The sequence below is a fragment of the Lissotriton helveticus genome, chromosome 9 (genome assembly GCF_964261635.1).
Source record: "Lissotriton helveticus chromosome 9, aLisHel1.1, whole genome shotgun sequence".
Classification (NCBI taxonomy): domain Eukaryota; kingdom Metazoa; phylum Chordata; class Amphibia; order Caudata; family Salamandridae; genus Lissotriton; species Lissotriton helveticus.
The window spans coordinates 74,462,230-74,485,501 of NC_136070.1; the positions used below are offsets into that span (position 1 = coordinate 74,462,230).

General features: G+C 37.9%; 1 protein-coding gene across 1 annotated transcript in view; it reads left to right on the forward strand.

The window, feature by feature from the left end:
* Positions 1 to 23,272, forward strand: part of LOC144780943 (stAR-related lipid transfer protein 9-like) — a 540,925-nt gene that overhangs the window by 368,597 nt on the left and 149,056 nt on the right. Inside the window, exons 8-11 of the mRNA XM_078659512.1 lie at positions 12,243 to 12,312; positions 13,938 to 14,010; positions 16,228 to 16,295; positions 20,102 to 20,199. Of these exons, the coding sequence (XP_078515638.1) occupies positions 12,243 to 12,312; positions 13,938 to 14,010; positions 16,228 to 16,295; positions 20,102 to 20,199 (309 nt within the window). The remainder of the gene's footprint in view (positions 1 to 12,242; positions 12,313 to 13,937; positions 14,011 to 16,227; positions 16,296 to 20,101; positions 20,200 to 23,272) is intronic.

The window sequence follows — 23,272 nt, forward strand, 5'->3', positions numbered from 1 at the left end:
AAGAGCTCTCTGGCAGAATTAGGGGCTTCTTGGATTTTGGTGGTGTAGAATATAGATTTGGCTTGAATAATCGCTGCTTTATACTTCTGCAGAACTTTGGAGTATTCAGCCTTTTTGAGAACACAGTAGTTAGATCGCCAAATGCGCTCGGCTTTGCGGCATTTAAGTTTGATTAATTTCAGCTCAGCCGTGTACCACTGGGCGGTGGCCGACCGTTTCTTTGGCACTCGGGACTCCAGAGGAGCTAACTCATCGGCAGCCTGAGCAATCCATCTATTAAAGTTGGAAGCTCCGGTGTCGATGCTACATTGCTCAAATATTGGTGGATTGTTAGCAAGCGCCTCTGTTAACAGTTTCGAATCTAAGTTCTTCCATGAGCGCTTATTTTCCGGGAGCAGGAAGCGTCTTCTGTGTCTGGCAGAGTCATTGAATTTTAGGTTAAAAAAGACAGCCATATGGTCAGACCATGGAACAGGCAAAATAAAAGAGAATTTTAAGTTATTGTTATTAGTGAAAATGCCATCCAGAGTATGTCCTGCATTATGGGTGGGCTTACACACTAGTTGGTTCATATCAAAGCTAAGCAGGTTGTCAATAAGAGTTGTGGAATCAGAATCGTTGGTGGCTTCCAGATGAAAATTAAAATCTCCTAGAATTGTGAAAGTAGCGGAGTCCGTGGTGGATTCCAAATATGTGTGGAGAGCAGTAATAAAGGAAGTTTTTGGCCCAGGGGGTCTGTAGAGCAGCATACCAGAGAAAATCAGACGGTTGTTACATTGGATCACTGAAATATTATCGACGGTCATATTATCGACTAGCAATAATATTGTTGAATAATTATCGACTACAAAAATATCGACTTTGTATACTTATTACACAAAATACAAAAATATCGACTAAAAAATATCGAGTATTTAGAATATCGAGTACATAAACATCGTCTTATTAAATATCGACTACTAATATATCGTTGTTCATGAAATTACACCTAACACTACAAAAATATCGACTACTAAAATATAGAGTACAAAAATATCGTTTCTAAACAAATATCGAGTTATCTTTTGTACCCTTTCATGTCTAAAATACCATATTAATGGTCTATAAAACTCATTGCTCTATACAAAAACATTTTACATATAATACCTGTGACTTTTATAACATTACTATTTATCATCATTTGCTATACATTATATTAAATGCGTTCTATCATTTGAAAAAGAATCTTTACATGTAACTAAAATTTTCATAATATTTTTACACTTTCACATGTATTTTATTTAACAACTAACCTGCTTTAATGCGTAAAGCACCACATACCACCATTCTCACATCAACAAACACACCAATTAACATAAAAAAAAATCAAACTAGCCTATACAATCCTTCCTTTCATCCTACAACCAATCAAATCCAAGCACACAAAATACACATACTATAAAAGGGATAAATGCATTCTACCATTTGCTGCTGCTAACTCCATAGAAAGAAGATGCCAACACTCTGAAGATTTTGTTCCTGAACAAACATCTTTAAAGATCCAGCTCACTAGCTAATCATTCAAGTAAGTTACATTCCATTATTAAAAAATCTAAATTAGTAGTCTATTATTTTACTTATATCTCCTAACTCTTCCACTTATTTAATTTTTATCTCCTCCTACTTTTCTGATAGAAACTACTACAAAAAAATTCCTAATACATGCTCCTATTTCTTCCCCTGCAAAATAAGATAGTAAGTATATATTAATGATCTGTTATACAACAACAGCTGTTTTTAAACATTATTTCACAAGATTCATACTTAATTTAAAACATTTAATTCACAGATATTCAGCGATTTTCGGATTTCAACACTACAAATATATAGAACTACACAAATTAAACATGTAAGTATATATGTTTTTGTTAGTAAACAACCAATATTTAAAATGCTATTTTCTAAACAACATATCTTGCATTTTACATCTTCCCTACAGATCCAATAAAAACATCCTACATCAACTATACCAAAAGACAAGACTACCCTTGTAAAAAATGTAAGTATACTTCAATTTGTCTAAAACTTCATATAAAAACAAGAACTATGTTCTTAACACCATGTTATGTATTTTATATTTCCTCTACAGATATTGTGAATACATCATACATCTATTCTACCTACAGCAAAGAAAAGTACATATTTAGAAGTTAGTATAGTTTTAAATATTTCCAATTTCCCAACGCTTCAAAATAATTTTTATCATATGTGACATGTATTTATTCTATCTTCTCTACAGATCTAAACTTTACTACCTTGATGTACTCCACCAAATACTACAACTCAACTATTTAAACAAGTAAGTATATGTAATGTTCACATCAAATGTAGTACTAAGCAAATTAAAAAACTGCTTTTTCCTAGGAAAAACGTTTGTTATGTATAAACATTAATTTAGCATTTCTATATTTTCATACCAACAGTAAATAAAGAAATACATACAAGAAAGTCCTTCAAAATACAGTTCTGCATTTGTGATTACTACTTTTAGTAAACGTAAGTATAAATACAACATTAATTATGTTAGCACCACTAAGTGAAATATATGTTATTTGATTTTGTTTCTTTCTACTCTTTCCTAGAACAAGTAAAACAAAATGACAGAAGGTGCAGAATTTGTTATGTCACAGAAAAATAAATTACTGTTATGTTATATGGGTTATGTTTATAGCCAGGAAAGACAACGTGGTAGAAAGGTTTTTTGGAAATGTACAAAATATTACTCAAACAAATGTTATGGAAGGGCTACTACAGAGGAAACTAATGTGCTATTTACCAGGGAACACAATCATCCCCCCAATGTCACAGAAATTGAAATAAGAGATGCTTTAGAAAGTATAAAGACTGCTAGCACACAAAGTGATAGACCAACAACACAAATCCTTAAAGAGGAACTGTTAAAAGTCCCAGCCCATGCTTCAGGTCAACTACCGTCTATTGACTCCCTAAAACGCACAATTGCATACACTAAAAGACACACTTCCACTACCCCACCCAACCCTACTACTTTTGAGGAAATTATTATTTCACCAGAAATGTCCATCACACACAATAAAGACAAATTTATCCTTTTTGACAATGAAAGCAGTACAAACAGAATCATAATGTTTGCAACTGCAAGTAATTTAAGAAAAATCCAACAGTGTCCCCAATGGATGATGGATGGAACATTTAAACCATGCCCAAAACCTTTTTATCAACTATATTCCATCCACGGGTTATACCATAACTATAACATCCCTTTCATTTACTGTTTGCTACCAAACAAACAGCAAAACACTTACACAGAAATATTAAATGTTCTCAAAAATGAAATCAATAATTATTTTCCAGAAAAAATAATTATTGATTTCGAATTAGCTATGACTAATAGCATTTTGAAAATATTTCCCCACACAGCAATCCAGGGTTGCTACTATCATTTCAATCAGAGCATATGGAGACATCTCCAAAAATCAACTTTAAGTATTTTGTACTCAACAGATAGCACCTTTGCCTATCAAATTAAAAAATTGATAGCACTGGCCTACGTTCCTGTTACCGATGTAGCGGAACACTATAATTTATTAATTGACAGCACATATTACAAGAGGAATGAAGATAAACTAACCCCATTACTGGATTATTTCGAAGATACTTGGGTGGGAAGGTTGCACAGGTCTGGACATCGACGCCAACCCAAATTCCAAATCCCTTGGTGGAATGTCTATCTTAGTACTTTAAACCAAGAGTCTAAAACCAACAACAGTGTAGAAGGGTGGCATAATGCTTTCCAAGCTACCACAAGCAGAACAAGACCCACATTCCATAACCTACTAGAAGCTTTGATACAAGAACAAAGCTATCAAGAACTAAGAATGGAACAATCTGTGACCCAAATTGGTCCAAAACTAAGTAAACAAACTAAACAAATGTTCAGACTACTGCAAAGTCAAGTCACACTATACCCTACAACTAGAGGATTAGAATATCTGTCAATAATAGCTAAAACCCTACTATAAAAATGTCGACAAAATATACTAATATCTTCTTACAATAATGATACATATAACAATCATAAACATTTCTAAACAATTATAAATAAGACATATTTGTTTTACAAACTTATCAAAATTTTGCACATTATTTCTGAACAAATATGCAATATTTATAATTACATCACACATACACATTACATAAAGATCGACATTTCCCACCCAATAAATAGAAATATAAAAATACTTACAAATTCTGTAGATGAAAGAGACGTAATGAAGCAAAATACAATCCATACAATCCATTACAAAGTAAGAAAAATCCAATATGGGAAACCATCAAAAACCCGAAAATTATGTAAAAATAAAATAAACGCTCCAGGAAATCCCGAAAACAGTAGTGTGGACACTTTAGTATTTAAAGTGATATACACACAACTTTTAAAAAAACGGTGACGCATACCAATGTATCAATCCAATACGAAACCCTCAAAAATCCCGAAAAAGGTTAAAATTATTAAAATCCGCTCCTGGCAAACACGAAAAATAGGAGATACACGTAAAAATATAACCATAATAAGTCATACATTAGTATCTCCGAAAAAAAACACGCTTCCTTCCATGTAGTTTTCATGCGAGGAACCGGAACCTGTTAAAAAACATACATAACTAAACCCACCCACAAATAGCCCATAAAATTTGTAAATACACTCACAATTAACATTAACCATGTAAGAAGACATTTCCTAACAATTCAAATAACACTAGAACTAAAACATACACGACGCATCTATAACGACGACATTACACCTAAACGCTACATTAACAAATCATACATACACACAAAAACACTACACAGTTCGAATATACCCTCAAACATTACCACTCAGTCATAAATGGTATATAAAATGTACCTTACCTCTCTCCACACGAAGCAACTCCCAACCGCGAGCTTCTCCAGTCTTGAATGAAGCGCAATAACCTTACGCGGTAAAAAAGTAGTCCCCTTAAACCAATTTTGAAAAGGTATCATAGAAAATACAATGTTATAGTATAAAAATATAATACATACACATTGTTATTGTAACAAATTAATACAGTAGACTCATTATAATTTAAACTGTTAATTTTTTTTACTTTCTTTAATATTAATTAATATATAGTAATTAATATATATTATTAATATTAAATAAGTATGTAACACTTGAAATAATATATGTAAAAAATTTATTTTTGTGTACATTTATAGGAATAAGTTTGTGTTTGTTTATAACAAAAAATTAATAATTGTTTTGTAAATAATTAATAATAATAAATAATATAACTTATTTATTATTATTAATATAAAAAGTATAACCATTTACTATAGAAATAATGCCCTTAAATAATGTATTTTTATTTCTCTGAATGTATATATTTCTGAAAAGAAAAGATAAATGTTTAAGTTTATTAATTAATAATAATAATAAAAAATATATTTGTTATTATTTTTATTAATTAAAAAAATATTATAATAATGTCTAAGTATTATAAAAGTATATAATTGCATAAATAATCTTTTACCAATACCAGATATTATTATTAAACATATTATTCCCCTTTACAGTTATAAAGTTAACAACATAATATATTTATATGTATAATTTAAAAACAACATTGTCAGAAATATGTGAAAAAAATGTCTTAATTAGTATTTCCATATCTTGAGCAAATATAATAATTGTCATGTTACTTTATAAAAATGTATATATTAAAATGAAATATTTAATAATATTAATATATAATATTAACATTATTAAATATAAATGGAAGACACAGAAAAATAACTTGATTTTTATTTATTTCAATATAAATACTTGTTACCAGAAAGTGATTGATAATAATATTTTGTTTTCACATAAAAAATGTTGTGAAAAAATTTTGTGTGACAAATTAAAACATGTACATAAATGATAATGTGTTATTCTGCAAATACAACATTTCCAAAAATGTTTATGTTATATTTGATAGTGATTGTATTGTATTACACATGAAAAAATTGGAAAATTGTAATAAAGTTTTGTGAAAACATCCATTTTGCATTGTCTTGTAATATAATAACACACTAATGTAAAATTATATGCAAATGTGCTGGACACTGACCAATTAATAATTGCTATTCCTACTCCAGTCAAAGTATTATCAGAGAAGTTGCTGGACACTTACCAATTATTATTTACTATTCCTACTCAAGTGAAAGTAATATCTGGAAAGGTGCTGAAGACTGACCATGTATAAATTAGAATAGCTACTTTAGTATAATGTTATAGTGTAAAATGTGTCAAATATTTATATATATGTTATAAATATTATTAACATATATTAGTAGTATATTTTTTGCTGAGTAGTTAAAAAAATTATTATTATCATAAAAATGAGCAACTATTTTTCACAAAAATTTTTCAAGTATTTGTAATATTTCTAAAAAAAATTCTCACACTTTATATACACAAAACATACCCTGAACCCTAAAAATACCCCTTTACCCTAAAACTGAAAAGTGTCCATGAACTCAAAAATATACTCCTTTACCCAAGAACTGGAAACTGACCCTGAACCCTAAAAATACCCCTTTACCCAAAAACTGAAAACTGACCCTGAACCCAAAAAATTCTCCTTTACCCAAAAACTGAAAACTGACCCTGAGCCCTAAAAATACCCCTTTACCCAAAAACTGAAAACTGACCCTGAACCCAAAAAATTCTCCTTTACCCAAAAACTGAAAACTGACCCTGCGCCCTAAAATATACCCCTTTACCCAAAAACTGAAAACTGACCCTAAACCCAAAAAATTCTCCTTTACCCAAAAATTTAAAACTGACCCTGAACCCTAAAAAATACCCCTTTATCCCAAAACTGACCCTGAACCCTAAAAATTCCCCTTTACCCAAAAACTGAAAACTGACCCTGACCCATTAAATATACCCCTTTACCCAAAAACTAAAAACTGACCCTGAACCCAAAAAATACCCCTTTACCCAAGAACTGAAAACTGACCCTGAACCCAAAAATATACCCCTTTACCCAAAAACTGAAAACTGACCCTGACCCATTAAATATACCCCTTTACCCAAAAACTAAAAACTGACCCTGAACCCAAAAAATACCCCTTTACCCAAGAACTGAAAACTGACCCTGAACCTAAAAATATACCCCTTTACCCACAAACTTAAAACTGACCCTGAAGCGTAAATAAACCCCTTTACCCAAAAACTGAAAACTGACCCTGAACCTTAAATATACCCCTTTACCCACAAACTGAAAACTGACCCTGAACCCTAAAAATACCCCTTTACCCAAAAACTGAAAACTGACCCTGAACCCTAAAAATACCCCTTTGCCCAAAAACTGAAAACTGACCCTGAACATTAATTATACCCCTTTCCCCAAAAACTGAAAAGTGACCCTGAACCTTAAATATACCCCTTTACCCACAAACTAAAAACTGACCCTGGACCCTAAATATACCCCTTTACCCAAAAACTGAAAACTGACCCTAAACCTTAAATATACCCCTTTACCCACAAACTGAAAACAGACCCTGAATTCTAAAAATACCCCTTTACCCTAAAACTGACCTTAAAACATTAAAATACCCCTTTACCTAAAGAGAGAAAACTGACCCTGAACACTAAAATTCCTCCTGTACCCAAATTTAAATAATATTATTTAATTAACTATTAATGATTAATTAAGTATAATTAATAAGTTAATATATTAGCAAAATAGCTGTAATTAATTAAATATAATTATTTATTATATTTATTCCCAAACAAATATTTAATAATAACAAAATATGAAGAAAAAAATTATTTATTATTAATTAAATCAACTAATTAATATTAAATAATTATTATTTATTTACTAATGATAAATATGTACCAAATTATATGAATTAATTAACAAATTAATATTTATTCGTTACCAATTAAATCATAATTAACATTAATCACAAACATATCATAATTAATTATTTCTTTTTATTTACTCCCCACCCTTATCCCCTATTAACCCAACATCCCGCTCCTAAACATTAACTACAATTTATACCAATAACAAAGATGAAAATATTTTAGCACATTAGCTGTAATTATTTTCATGTAATTATTAATAAATGTTCCCCCAATTATTTAATGAACTATAACAAAATATTATATATATAACAATTACTCTAAAAAATGTAATTAACTACTTAATATTAATTATTTACCAATTAATTACTAATACAAAATGTATACCAAATTATAATAATAAATTAACTAATTTATATTATTTATTTTCGAATTAACTATTTAATACTAATTAATTACCAATTAATTACTACATAAAATTTAATTACCAATTATATTAATTAATTAAATAAATATTAATATTTAATTTCCAATTAACTAATTAATAATAATTAATTACCAATTAATTACTACATAACATTTTATTACCAATTATATTAATTAATTAACTAATTTATATTATTTATTTTCCAAATAACTAATTAATAATAATTAATTACCAATTCATTACTACATAAAATTGTATTAACAATTATATTAATTAAATAATTAATATTATTTAATTTACAATTAACTAATTAATAATAATTAATTACCAATTAATTACTACATACAATTTTATTACCAATTATATTAATTAATTAACTAATTAATATGATTTATTTTCCAATTAACTAATTAATATTATTTAATTACCAATTAATTAAAATATAAAAATATTTACAAACATGTATAAATTAATTAATTATTTTAAATTACTCCCCATCCTTATCCCCTATTAACCCAACATCCCGCTCCTAAACATTAACTACAATTTATATTAGTATTACAATTTATTTATATTTTTTACCTTTTTTCAACATATTATCGATATTTTTTACTTTGACTATTAATCGATATTTTGTCATGTCGATATTTTTGAGTCGATATTTTTGGACTCGATATTTTATTATCAATATTGTAATCGATATTTTTAACAACGATATTTTTGTTCTCGATATTTGATTATGTTCGATATTTTTTACTCAATATTTTGTCCATTCGATATTGTGGAGTCGATATTATGTCTGTGCACCTGTTACATTTATACCAACATTGAAAAGTGTGCATCTGAGATGTGTATTTTCAGTCCTCATATGCTTGTTCGGAGAACAATGGTTGAGTTTCCACAATATATTTAAAGCTGATATTTATGTTATAAATCATGCGGTACTGGGGGATACCTATTACTGATATTATTACCTTGGTGCCAGGGGTGGCAGCTACGGCTGCTGTGTATTATCCATGTAAAGGGATTCCAAATTGACAAAGCCTTCTTACGTTGCTTCTGGCAACGCTACCTGATGCATTGAAGTTATCGTTTGCTGGCAACCCTGCACTGAGCTGACCACTGCTGGCAATCTGGCATATTGTGGCCACCAAGGTAATCTCGTCTGATGTGGCCATTATTACAACACTAATAATATGAGTAGCTGGGGATGATTTTCATTGAGTAAAAATACCTCTTGTTACAGGTAAAGGTTGGAGACCCCTGACAGAGTGCTTGATTCTCAAACATTTTTACGCCCACAAATAGAGCTGACCTACAGGTGGAAACTACATAGGGTTGGCGTCTGACAAGTATTTTAGAAGCATGCATTTTGATGTCAGTACAATTTAAACAATTTAGACAAAGGAGTGAAAATTGGCATTTTCCCATCTGAAATATACATCTAAAACAGAAAACAAATGAAGAAATCACTTGAGAATTATTGAAGAGCTGCCTACATTTTTTCTTGAATAATAATAATAAAGCAAATGGAGGATGAGTTGCCGTGTTCCGAAAGAATACTGAGAATTTTACAAAATATCTTTTTCACCTACCAGCTTTTGGATGTTCCAGTACAGCAGGCTGTAACAAAAGGCCAGTATTTCTTTCTGAGGAAGGCAGCAACCCAAAAAAGGCTGTGATAAGGATTCGAGGCCTGATTTAGAGTTTGACGGACATGTTACATCTGGACGGAAGTGGTATAGCGTATAATAATGCACTTGAAATACAGCGGACGGGACATCTGCCACATTTGTGACGGGGAACACATCCGCCAAGCTCTATATCAGGCCCATGGTAAATATTTCTGCATACAGACTGCACTTACAAATGTTGACAGTGTAGTGACCATCTCACGGTGCTGTCAGTAGGTGTAGGCGAGAGAATGTCGATATAGCAGGGAATGTTGCGCCCATGTAAAATTTGCTAATTATGCCAAAACTTGTAAGTTAGCTTGTTCACGAACATTGTCCGACCATGGAAACAATTTTACTTTTGTAAAAAAAAAAGTAGAATTGGCTTTGTAAAGCAGTTAGTACATGTACATATTTCATGAAGGATGTAAGGAGGGGTTTCTCTAAGGGAAAAGCACTGTTTGCCCAACAGTGTAAGAACATTTAAAGAAAACTAAGGGCTGTTGTACATTTCTGCCACGCGCAAGGCAGAAACACTGCTGTGGTCTATGCCCTTAGGGCAAGAACTGCGTATTTGTAGAGCTCTGTGTGTACATCTTAGGAGTTCAAGGCACAGCAAACATATGTAAATGCGCAAATTGTAGGCACTACTCTTAGACACTTAGGGGCTCATTACGATGTCGAGCGGAAAGCCTCCTCCCTGCAGTTGGAATCTCCTCAACCACATCGAAGCCCTTCCAACCGACTTGGTCGGTTTACATTCCGACCGCTGGATTACAATGTTCCCGGTCGCAATGTAAACTGGGTGGTCATTCCAAATCAGTTCTGAGAGACTCACAGAGTATTGATGTCAGTCACCCCAATAACAGCGTTTCCGCTCTTGGGATTACGATGTCGATTTCCACCAGCCGTTCTGCGTCGGCCTGTCCAACACAAACAGGCTGTCGGAAAGTGACTTTGGGGACCTCGGGAAAGGCAAACTAAGCACCGCAACCTATGGTTAATTGCTGAGGGGGTCCCTAAGGGACCCCCCTTGTAAAACCCTGCACTGTGTGGCAGGCACCGTGGGTTGCCTGCAACAGGCTGCAGGGTTTTCTGCAAACACTCCTTTTCCCCATAGGAGCCTGTGATATGGGCGGTTGGGCTGAACACAAACTCCCATAGGGAACAATGGGTCTCCGACCGAAAGTTGTTCGGTAGCATAGTAATCCGGCAGACAGAACCTCCGACCGCAAGTCGGTCAGTTGCGATTTCGAGTTGGTGTCAGGCGGAGGCTTTCCGCCCAACATCGTAATGACCCACCTAGCTGGGAAATGATGAATAATTTGCAAGGGTCCAACTGTACTTTTCTTTCCTTCAGGGTGCCCTTAAGTAGGTGTATATTAATGTATATTTGGTTTAAGATGAACCCTTGTATTTTTCCATACAGGATAGTTAGTCCATTCCCGTTTTTATAGTTAATGGTCCTAAACAGTGTTTTTGGTACAGAGATGCTATTTCCGTTCTGGAGTTGGGGAGACCAGGGCATTCATTGCGTTGAGGCTATTGTAACAGGTGTGTCAGATCATTTAAAAAAATACTCGCTTATTACGTAAATTGGATGTCCAGTGCCACTAGACTTTAAACGTCTAATTTTTGTATACAGAACACAGTTCTACACTGAAATAATCAGCCGCACAATGGAAAACAAAATGAGAAAAAAGGCACAAAATTAAAGGGAACAAGAAAAAGATGGCAAACAGAGGTCAAAGAGAGAAATTGATTATCCTAAAAATCTGGGGGAACATCCATGACAGCGCGGTCAAAACACCGCGCTGCCATTACCACGCGTCTTTTACAACGCAAGTCGTTACCACGACTTGCGCTGGAGGGCGCTCTAGACTAAGGAATAGTAGATTTACTATTCCAACACCTTCCCTACTGTACGTAGGCTGGAGTTGGAATAGTAAATCTTACTATTCCTAAGTCCAGCACCCTACAGCACAAGTCGTGGTAACGACTTGCGTTGTAAAAGATGCGTTGTGATGTACCGCGATCTAAAAGATCGCGTTGTAACATCATACAACCAAAAATCTGACATTGATCCAGCCTTGTCGGGCCTATAGGGGATATCCTGATCCAGATGACCTGGTGGAACATGAAATATGTTGACGATATTTTGTTGCACATCTTGATGTCTGTTTATAAAGGGGCTCTTTGCCATTTAATTGACTTGTCAGCAATCCTTACCCGTCAACAGGTTTGTCTCAGCATGCGGTCACCGACTACAAGCAGGTGGTGGAACTCCTGGAGCAAGGCATTGCCAACAGGTGAGAAGCCCACATATTGCTTTGTATTTTTCAACTTTTTTTCCAAAGCTTATTATTATTATTTTTGTTTATGAGTTACTTATAACACTTATAGCATCATTTAGAACCTGGTGGGAGGGCTGTCTTACTGCTCGAAATCCTGGATGGAGGAATTTTTAAGTGCTTTTGCAGGAGCACTTTCCACAAACAGTCAGTGTTTAATATGTATTAAAAAAAGTGCAGTGGCCCAAACCTTTCCTCTGGAGCTGAAAGCCAGGGTTGCTGACAGTCTGGCCTTGATTCCACCACTTTACACTCCCTGTCTCTTTTTCTGACTCTAGCTGGCTCTTTTTCCATCATTTGCTATCTTTCCGTTGCTCCTTTTTTCTCCCTTTTCTCTCTTGCTCTGGGTCAAAGTCTGAGATGAAAATAGGTCCTGGTCCCCATGTATGAGTGCCAGTTCTCACCGTGGGCAAAGACAGCACTGGCACAGCCGATAGGTCTGGCAGCCAGCATTTTGGCTTTGACATTGCTTGCATTGTTTTTACAAAACGTTATTATAGGCAAGCTGGGCCCCCCAACAATAAAGAAAAAGTTGTCTAAAAGGAAAAATATTTTTGATCACAGAAAATATGCATAGTAGTCCCTGGCGCTTAAGGGAACTACTTTGAGTGTGAATGTGCTTCTTATGAAAGGGCAAAATGCTGTCACTCACTTGAAGATAGCCAATGGCTGAAGTGGGCGGACCCATTGCCCCATGCTGTGTGCTCTACTGGGTGATGCCTTTTAGCTAGATTCACACTATAGAAATACCACATACATACTTGCAAGAAAATAGTGAATTGTGCAGTACTGACCAATGGATGTAGAGGTATGACTGAAAGCCTCTGTAAGTTTGTACATCATTTTAGTAAAAAATAAAATGTGTTGGCAGATGCCAGACCTAAAAAAGGAAGAGGATAATGTCAGAATGACGGGTCAGGAAGGTGGGAGGAGGTACAGGGGTGTGGACAGTTAGGGCACTGGGGAGGAGGTGGAGGACCTAACTTCCTGCTTCTTCCAAAAACGAAAGTTTGATAAATGATGTAAAAGTATTTATTTACAATTAAAACTATCTCAAGAACGGCTTTTCCCCCTACATGTTTTACATTATATTATGATCATACTGGTGCATGCAGTGTTTAATTTGTAGAAGAATGAGTGCCGGTGCTCATAGCTATGCTTTGGCCGGCACCGAATAGCAAGGCTGCGTAGTCCTCAATCTACCTATGGCCTCTCTATCCACAGCCAGGCATCCCCGGACCCTCTATCTCACTCTTGAAGGTTCCTGCTTTCTCCTTTCCTGATGGTTTTTCCATCTTTCGATTCCTCCTTTTGTGCCTTTTTGTGTTTTTCTCTCTCTTGCTCTTAGGTAATGTCTGATGAGGAAAAGTAAGTGCTGGTCCACCCCACCCCGGCTCAAATTAAGCACTGGGTGCAGGCTTACTTTCAAATGAAATTCTGACCATGGGCATAAACTCCTTAGAAGGAATGGTGCTTACTTCCCCTATTGGCCAATTCATTGTTTGAATGACCCCCCTGCACCTCCAGTAGAGGGTTACATGAATACAGTCTCTTCACTAATTGTTATGTCTTCTCATGTGCAGAATTACAGCGGCGACACATGTTCACGATGCCAGCAGCCGATCTCATGCTATCTTTACCATCCACTACACACAGGTTGGTACTCGGGCTTGTCTTTCTCGTGCACCCAGTGTCCTTCGTGCGCCGTTTGTACTAGCTTCATGTTTAGCCTAGTTTTAAAAACATTATTGGCAAAGTCAATAGGTCCCAGTTCTAAAACCTATTGGTCTAATCAATAGAGTACTTACAATAAAGGGGAAAAAAGTAGTTCTTTGAATGCAAGGAAGGCCAGTAGTGGAAGGATATAAGTCAACCAATCAAAACACTGTGTGGTCGAACTGCTCTTGGGTGGGACTAACACATAAATATGAAGGAAATTCATCAGTAGCACTGAAGTGAAATTGGTAACAAAGCTGTCCAGTCAAAAGCAAAAGGATGATCCACAGCCCAATCAAAGTATAATGCAAACAGTAGGTCTGGCCTACAGACAGCTATAGGAGCCTGTAACCGAGATTTAAAAAGTGTTCGCTGTTGTTGGAACGCTCATGTGTTTCATCTCTGCCTCCAGTTGGAATTGGTGCACTGGCCAAATGCTGTAGATGCTGATTTTAGGTTGGTCGAAAATAAACTGACATTCATTTGTTATATTCTTGATATTGGTTTTTGAGGAGTTTGTTTTTTATTTTAATACTTTTTATATTCTGTAGAGTACCCACAGAGGGGCATAAAAATGTAACAGTAAAAATATATAAATTATTTATCGCTAATAAGTGTCAGATGGGTGCAATAGTACATGCACAAATTAATGAATCTAGTTTGATTGCTAGAGGATCAAAGGCTCTGTTCAGCCCACGAAGAGAGGATGTGGCTTTATGGCCAGAGCTGCCGACTTTGGACCTGGGGAATCAGGTTCGAGTCCGGGCATCGACTCAACTTCCTGTGATTCTAGGCAAGTTACTTAATCTCCCCGTACCTAAAAAAAAATGAATGTGTCCTTGTGTAAATTAACTGATGCTCATGTAAAGCGCTCCAATACCTTTAGGTCGAGTTTGTGCTATATAAAGCTGCAAAATAAAAACACCCTGATGCCATAGTCCTACTGGAAGCCAGAGCACCCAGGACAGTGAGTAACCCCCCCCCCCCCCCCACCCAGTTGTGCTTCCCTCAACTCACAATTTACTTTAGGGTACATAATAAACATATCTATTGAGGAGATGTTGTCACTTTCCAGAGAAGGAGGAATCAATCTCCTGCCTTCCGGGGGCTCTCTCTGGCCTTCCCTTTATCTATTGCTGGACACTGAGCTGGGCTAGAAGACCACAAACTATGCAAAACATTAAAAACATGTAATGTCGTGGACAATCCATGTGTATTCAGTCACCGCCCTTCTACCCCTTTGTCTGAAGCATGCCCCATCCTCAGTGGGTTCATTCTGAGCCCTAGAGAGGACCGGTCTTGCAGACGTAATCAATTCTATGAACTTTTGTCACCTAGGACGAGACCATCACTTCTCATTTTTATGATGCAGTATTTTGTTTTTTATTGGATATGTCCCAAGTTAACTTTCCATGTGGTGGTGTCAATGTACATGCCAGGTGAACCAGCTTGTAAGATGTTTATACACTTTGAGTGTGAGTCCTCTACAGATGACTCGTATGTGGCCAGCCTGGTATAGTTCCCAATGGGTATTATTGCAAAACTTCTAGTTCTAAAAATAAATACTTTGAAAAAGTTACCCATCGCAAAGTGCTTGTTCTCAAATGTATTGAAGTAAAGACAGTGTGAAAGGGGTGAAAGGTTAAAAATGTAGGGGCTAAAGGCATATGGTTTAGGTTATAACATATGGGGTATAGTGGTTACATTGATGAGATTGGGGTTGGTGTTAGGGATATAGGGTTAAGGGTTTGGGATACATGGTTAGGAGCTAATGGTATTGACATTGTAGAAGTGGAGTTAAAAATAGTAAATATATCCCTGCATCTGTAGATTTGCCTGTACTACATAGTGGTAGTTGGTATACTGCAGCCATTGTTCTTGTGGGACTGTGTAATAATGTGATGATCTGGAGGCCCTCCTCCTATCCCTGGATACAGGTGTAACAAAAGAGTGCTATGGAGAGAAAGTGGAGTTTATGTTGTGGTTGTCTGGCAGAGAGATGCTGCTGGCACTGATGGTGGACTTTCAGTGCATGGTTTATTACTGTAACTGCTCATATCACTACATTAGGCTTATAGTAAGAAAAGAGTGTTATCTTACTCAACCTGAACACAAACTGATTTTTACAAAGACTTTAAACCTGTTTTTTTCTTCCAGGCCATACTGGAGAACAATCTTCCCTCTGAAATCGTTAGCAAGATCAACCTGGTGGACCTGGCAGGAAGGTAGGGGTCCTAAAAGTAGTGGCTGTTATACTGTAGTTATACAAAGACTGCAGACAATGTGCAGAAGTTATTTAATCACTTTCTAAAGCTGGTTTCTTGTCACTGATGTGGTCATTACTGGTTCTAAAGACATATTGGGTACATGCTGAAAGCTTCCCTAGGAATGCTCTCTGCCTATTGCTTACTATTGGCGTTGTGTTTTATGACTCACAGTTTGTGTTTTGTGACTCAGACTCGCGTAGAGGTGTGTCATAGAGTGGAGTAGAGTGGCATAGAGTGGAGTAGAATAGAGTGGAATGGGGTGGAGCGGCATGTAGAGGAGTAGAGTGGTGTACAGTGGAGTAGAGTGGAGTGGCATAGTGTGAAATGACTCCGAGTGGAGTGAAGTGGCGTTGAGTATCGTAGAGTGGAGTGACTTAGAATGGAGTCGAGTGTCATATAGTGGAATGTTGTAGAGTGGAGTACAGCATCTTAGAGTGGAGTGGCGTAGAGTGGAGCAGAGTAGTGGCATAGAGTAGCATAGAATGGAGTTCCTCAGGGTGGAGTATAGTGTTGTAGAGTGCAGTGGAGTAGAATGGAGTCAGATAAAGTGGACTTGTGTAGAGTGGACTTGCATAGAGTGATGTGGTGTAAAGAGTGGAGAACAGTGTCGTAGATTAGAGTGTCGTAGAGTAGAGTGGAGAGGAGTGGCGTAGAGTGGAGTGGGATAGGGTGGAGTGAGATTGAGTGGAGTAAAGTGGCCTAGATTGGAGTGACATAGAATGGAGTAGAGTGTCATATAGTGGAATGTTGTAGAGTGGAGTACAGCGTCTTAGAGTGAAGTGGTGTAGAGTGGATCAGAGTGTCGTAGAGAGTAGTGCCATAGATTGGCATAGACTGAAGTTCCACAGAGTGGAGTATAGTGTTGTAGAGTGCAGTGGAGTTGAATGGAGTGAGATAAAGTGGACTTACGTAGGGTGGAGTTGCGTAGAGTGATGTGGTGTAAATTAGAGTTGTGTAGAGTTGAGTAAAGTGTCGTAGATTGGAGTGTCGTAGAGTGGAGAGGAGTGGCGCAGAGTGCAGTGGGATAGGGTGGAGTTGAGGGGGATAGTGTGGAGTAGAGTGGCGTAGAGTGGAGCGGAGTAGAGTGATATTGTCTCCTCACCGATAGACCTCGTGATAGGAGCCGATATCGTGTGTCACACGGTGGCACCGTGTGAGTTGGCAGGTATGCAGTGCACTAGGTTAGCATTTCTCAGATTCGTAAATCGTTAAATTAGTTATCTATCATCTGGCCACACGGTGGCAGTGTAGCACACGGTATAGAGAAAGCACCCTGTTAGCAATGTAAGGAAACTGTTTCTTTGTCTGGAAAGGGCAGGCCCAGTATGGTTTGAGGCAACAGAATTAAAGTTTAGAACGCCAAAAACTACCACAGCTGTTTCCTAATTTTGCAGCCAGGACTTGAACAAATTGTCAAATACATCATCTTCGCATAGGGCTGTCTGTACTTTCAGATACACCATACGGATTACCATTTTTACATTCGTTAAAAGTAACATCTGATATTTATAGCACTGAGAAATGGCGAAAATATGACTGAAACGCTATATACAAAGTATATTTGTATTAAGTAATGCTTGGAAGACTATAATATCGGCCTTAAACCCTGCCTCCAAATCTCTTAGAACAGTTCAAGTGACATCACTGTAATAAGAAAATGATATTGTTATTCTACTGTAATATGTTATTACAGTTCAGTTGTGACGTCGCAATGCCTGCAGCCAGACCCGGCAGACTGTGAAAGACAGGCTCCCCTCCGACTAGATTTACGACAGCTGCTTAATTATCTTTTCCTTTCCTTTTGAACTTCTATTTCCTGGAAATTCGCCTTTATGGGTTGATAGTTGTTGTACTGCTGCAGTTCACTATCGAAAGGCAGTAATCAGTCCACATGTTGATACGTACACAAACTAAACCCCAATCAGTTGTGATACTGATTTAAAATGTGCAGCCCGTGTGTTTGCCACAAATTACAGGCTGCACGTTAGCGATACACATTCTACATTTCGCCATAAAACAGAGCAAGAGCCACATATTTTAAAATGGATTATGTGAACGATGGTGGTATTTACAACCATGCATTATAAGATGTAGAATACCCCATCATACGTAAAAAAGGATAGCAAAAGCCACCTACGAGTTCACATAACTCCTTGGCGACCTTAAAAACATTGACAGGGCACTTTATCTCGTATACGTTTAGCCTTCAGTTATACTTATTAAGAGAATTGTAATTTAACACTTTGGAACTTTGGGAAATCAGTGCCCCGCTGTGAGAGGGATATTTCTAAATAGATCTTTAAGTCAGTTCGAAACATTTAGTTTGGGCTTCTATGGTCACTAAATGTTGCATGTTCGTGCTCTGACCAAACATAAAGGAAGCAGAATGTATTTTAAGCCGTATGACCATTTTCAGAAATGAAAACTAATTATCGGCTGCCACCTTGTGGAAGGTTTAAGATCACAGCGTCTCGTAGCGAAAGCCTCATAAATCAACATTTTGTCATTTTATCTCGGTGAGTAATCTTTGCCCGAGACACTGTTTATTTTTCCAGATATGAGCCTCCGCCACCCATTGCTCCCACTTCAACGCCCTCTCCCTTTTGTCACGGTTGTGTCTTTTGTTATGTATAAATGAGGGAACCAAATGTATCCGATTTCCTCTCTTTCCACCCCATTACTGACGATTTTATTAAATATTCGTTTTCTTTGCACTAGCATTTTATGTGTAGGTTGGTCGGCATTTCGAGTGATATTATTATACGGAGTTACTGCAAAGACCTCCTACACTGTACACACAGTGCCGGCTTCCTGCTTGAGTGGGTGAACTAGTCTCTGTAAGGGAGGGGTATGTCAGGCCACACAGAGTGCAGGTACCGAAGTTTAGGAGGGTGATAACAGAAAAACAAGAAGTGAGGCGGCTGCCACTGAACAACTTGCTGAGTAATCAAATGCCTTCTACTAAAGCTGGCTTTTATGCCACATGGCTTGAGTGTGTCAGGCTTTAACATGGTGATTGAGGCACCCACGTATGAGCTGCTTGCGGCATCCTTTTCAGACGTACTTGAAAGCAGGATGTGCAAACACCCTTCAGCCCATCAGTGTGCTAGCGCCTATATAATGCTCTTTGGAGAACCTGTCTCGTGGCACTTAACAAAAGTGTTTTTTTTACATATCCACTGAAGTGTGTTGTTTATGTTTCTTTGCACGCACAATAACAGTGAACACCATTCTTAAGCCTTCAATTAGCAGTTTGTGATTTTAAGAATATGAGTCCTGCTAAATGTAGTACGAGTAAAGTTAGTGTTTTAAGTTACATTTATTTCTATCAGTCAGCCTAGTTTTGATTTCCAAGTGTGTTCACCTTCTGACTCAATAGCAGGTTTGTGTTTTGTTTGGAAGTGTTGTTCAGCTTGCCTTCAACGACTGAAACCTGAACCGAAATTCACAATCACCCCCAAACTACTGGTTTCTGCACGTGATGAGGTTTCCAGGATGCTTGATTTTGGGGGGAAGAGTATAGGGAGAGTTTGAGCTGTCCTGCATTTCTAAGTCTACAATTTGCATCAAGAACACAAATGCCTTCATTTACCTTCTTAAACACCAAGGAATCTGCATTAATACCAAATTCTGTGTATGGTTGTTGTGGGTTTTATCGGTGAAAGGCAGGTGCTGGCCAGTTTGTTGTAAATTAAGATGGTTTAAAGGCGGATCTCAGTACCACCCTGTTCATCCATCTTTCATTTGCTCTTCTTGTGTTTCAGCGAACGAGCCTCACCCAGTTATTGCAAAGACCGGCTGATGGAAGGATCGAACATTAACAAGTCTTTGGTCACCCTTGGCATTGTCATCTCTGCCCTAGGTACAGTCCATTAAACACCCCCCTCCTTACTGCCTTTATGCAGCTTACCTCTGAGATACATTTGTCAGTCGCGCTCTTGCTTTACGCTTGCTTTAAAGAGTCAAGTTTACCACCACAGAGTGTAGTGCTTAGGAGTATCAGGGTAAGATGAATGGACCAGTTCATCTATATTCAGTTCATCGATGTACAACCTTATGTAAGGCTTAGCGAGAGTATTAAAAACACCATGTCGTTCCATTTACGTTGTCCAGCAGGTAGCCCTTAGCCAGGTAAGTCTGGACAGCGGGTGTACTGAGACAGTGCGCACACAGTGCATCAAACTGGCCAGCGGGGGTCTCAAAGGTGCTAGTTCAACCAGAAAATGTGTCATCCAAGCCCCCCATTATATTGTGTGCCAATAATAATTACGAAATGTTTATTCTGGTATAGTCTTCATTTCATCACTAATGTGCACTGTTTCCAATTCGACGTGGTCACTTGGCCTGTCTGCCACAGTGACAGCAGGCTGTAGAGGGTAGACTCGGAGAAGGGCAGGGCCTCTCAAGTTTTATATGAGTAAAAGGTCTGGTGTTTGCAGGATATACTTGTTTTCAGGATATACTTGTTTTCTACTCCTGGTATTAAATGATATGTCTCCCATTGTATTACATGTGTTATATCACATGACAACCGTATTGTATCCACTAGACCAGAACCGCTAATTGCTGCTTATTTACAAACACAAAGAAGGCTGCCTCTGCTGAACATTACCCTTGACCCTTAACAAGCACACCCCTACATTTGATCTACTCAATCTCTGCTTCCTATTAGGGGTGGGAAAAAATTCCGCTCCACTGGCTTAGTTTGCGGAGTTTAGCCCACTCTTCAATTTGCTTGGACTGCAGAGTTCCATCAAAATTCCAGCAACTGTCGCATGGCGAAGTTTTTTCTCATGCGTGGGTCGCTGCGAATGAGAATTTGCATCTCCAAGCGTGATTTTGGGGAGCTAGAACTCCTCCCGGTGAGATTTCTCAATGCAAGCGGTCATGGCAGGTCACTACCATTCGCGTTGGGAAAGCTGTCACTCGGGTCGAAAATCTACTCAATCAGCAGAAAGAAGCAGCATCCTCTGGCGCGCCATGTAGTGCTGTTCACGCTGTACACTTTTATAGTGCGGAACAAGTTGCTGAATTCCGCCCGCTCACTTAACTCTGTGGAATCTCACAGAGTTTTTATTTAACTCTACTGAATTCCAGGGAATGAAACTCCGTGAGTGCCGCCACCCCATGTAAGTTTGGATGTCACCACTTGCCCATAACACTCAGGGGGGCAACATTGCAGGCCTAGTTTCAGCTTCCACCCATGGCTCCCCAACTCTCCCGTCATCCCTTCTAGGCCTTGAGTGAGGTGGGGTAGAATTACTATGTAGAATTGCCCTCCACCTGATCATGACGGCCCGGCGATCCTGCATCCAGTTATCCGGCTGCGAGGACACAAGACCTATTTTTATGGGCTAGAAATTCCAGTTGATAAAATCGCTGGAGGCTTCGACTTTTACTGCAACCAGTCCATGGAACCCAGGCTTCGCCAATCTTTTAGTTTTAATCTTCCTCTACCCCTGCCCCATACAGAAAACCCCTTACTCGTTTACCACCTACTCGAAGCAGGTGCTAAATGTGTGTGTTAAACCCCCCAGAATGGTGAATTGCATGCGGAACGCCACTCAGTAATTCTGTGCCTACAAAGTTACTCACCATTCTGATGGAGGTCTAAATCGTAATGACATAGACGTGGCAAGGTGTTATTCAACTGTAATATCAGCTGGAGATCAGTGATTGTTTGTCGATTTTTTCACTGATTGGTATTAATTCTAATGAATGGCCACAAGAGGGCAGTATACCATTGCAAATAGAGGCTGTAGCCAGAAACAGAAGAACCTTGAATGGCGACGAGTCACTAAAAACAAGCATTTACAATGCAATAGGACTCGCATTCACGCAAGACCTATTGCATCGCAAACGGTAGTCATCACGGACAATGGGAGGGAGGGCGAGGCAGGAGTCACCGACAACGGGAGTGAGGGGTGGAGAATGCATGGACAACAGGAGTGCGGGCGGGACGGGGGAGAAGGGGGCGAGAAGGCATGGGCAACGGGAGTGAGGGCGGGAGGACGGGGTGAGAAGGCACGGACAACGATAGAGAGGGGGGAGTAGAGAAGGCAGTAGGAGAACCTCACTAAAGAAAATAGTGCTCCCAGTCTAAATAACACGTACCTTGTAACACTCAAAGTAAAGGGGCCAGTAGCCATGGGAGGATACAAATTACGACATTGCCGTAATAAGGAGGGACTAACAACCCTATAAACGAATCTGAAGCCAGCATTTACAAAGGACAAAGACACAAACCAATTAAAAATATGGGCGGGGCTTGCCTCACGTACTGAACTACAGCAGATCTTCACCAGAGCAGCTCTTGCGTGCTGACTCTAGGCTCAACCTAATTAGATACGTCATGAGCTGATCCAAAAAGCTCCTGCCTGAACTGAGCACACTAATATAGTTCTGCGGGGGGCCTGTTTCACCAAACCCTGTATTATAGCCAGGCAAAACGAGAGCATTAGGCCTCACTGGAGGGTCAGCAGGACACTAGAACAAGTAAAGACGCGTGTGATTGCTCTTCTGTCTTCGGCCTCTGATGTCACGTCCCTTAAGCTTGCCAGCATCGTTTCCTGTTTCATAAGACAGGCAGTGGTGTGGCTTCTTGAGGCCTCACAGTGAAGCCCATTTCACCTACTTTACATGAGTACTTGCTTGCCAAGTGATAGTCAGAGTGGCTGACTCCAGAGCACGGGGCTAACGGTTCGATCCCCGGCAGCAGCTCAGCTCAACATTATGTGACTATGGGCAATAGGTCACTTAAAGTCCCCAACGGCCTCCAGCGCCTGGATTCTCCTGGGGTAATAAGTCCCACTTTACAAATATGTAATTTTTTAATTTAGTTTGAAACACCAGCTCCTCTGCCCAGTGCCTGTGAGGGCCTTCAGTGCTTCATCCAGGGCACTCACTGCAGGAACACGTCCTTCTGCCGCGCGATT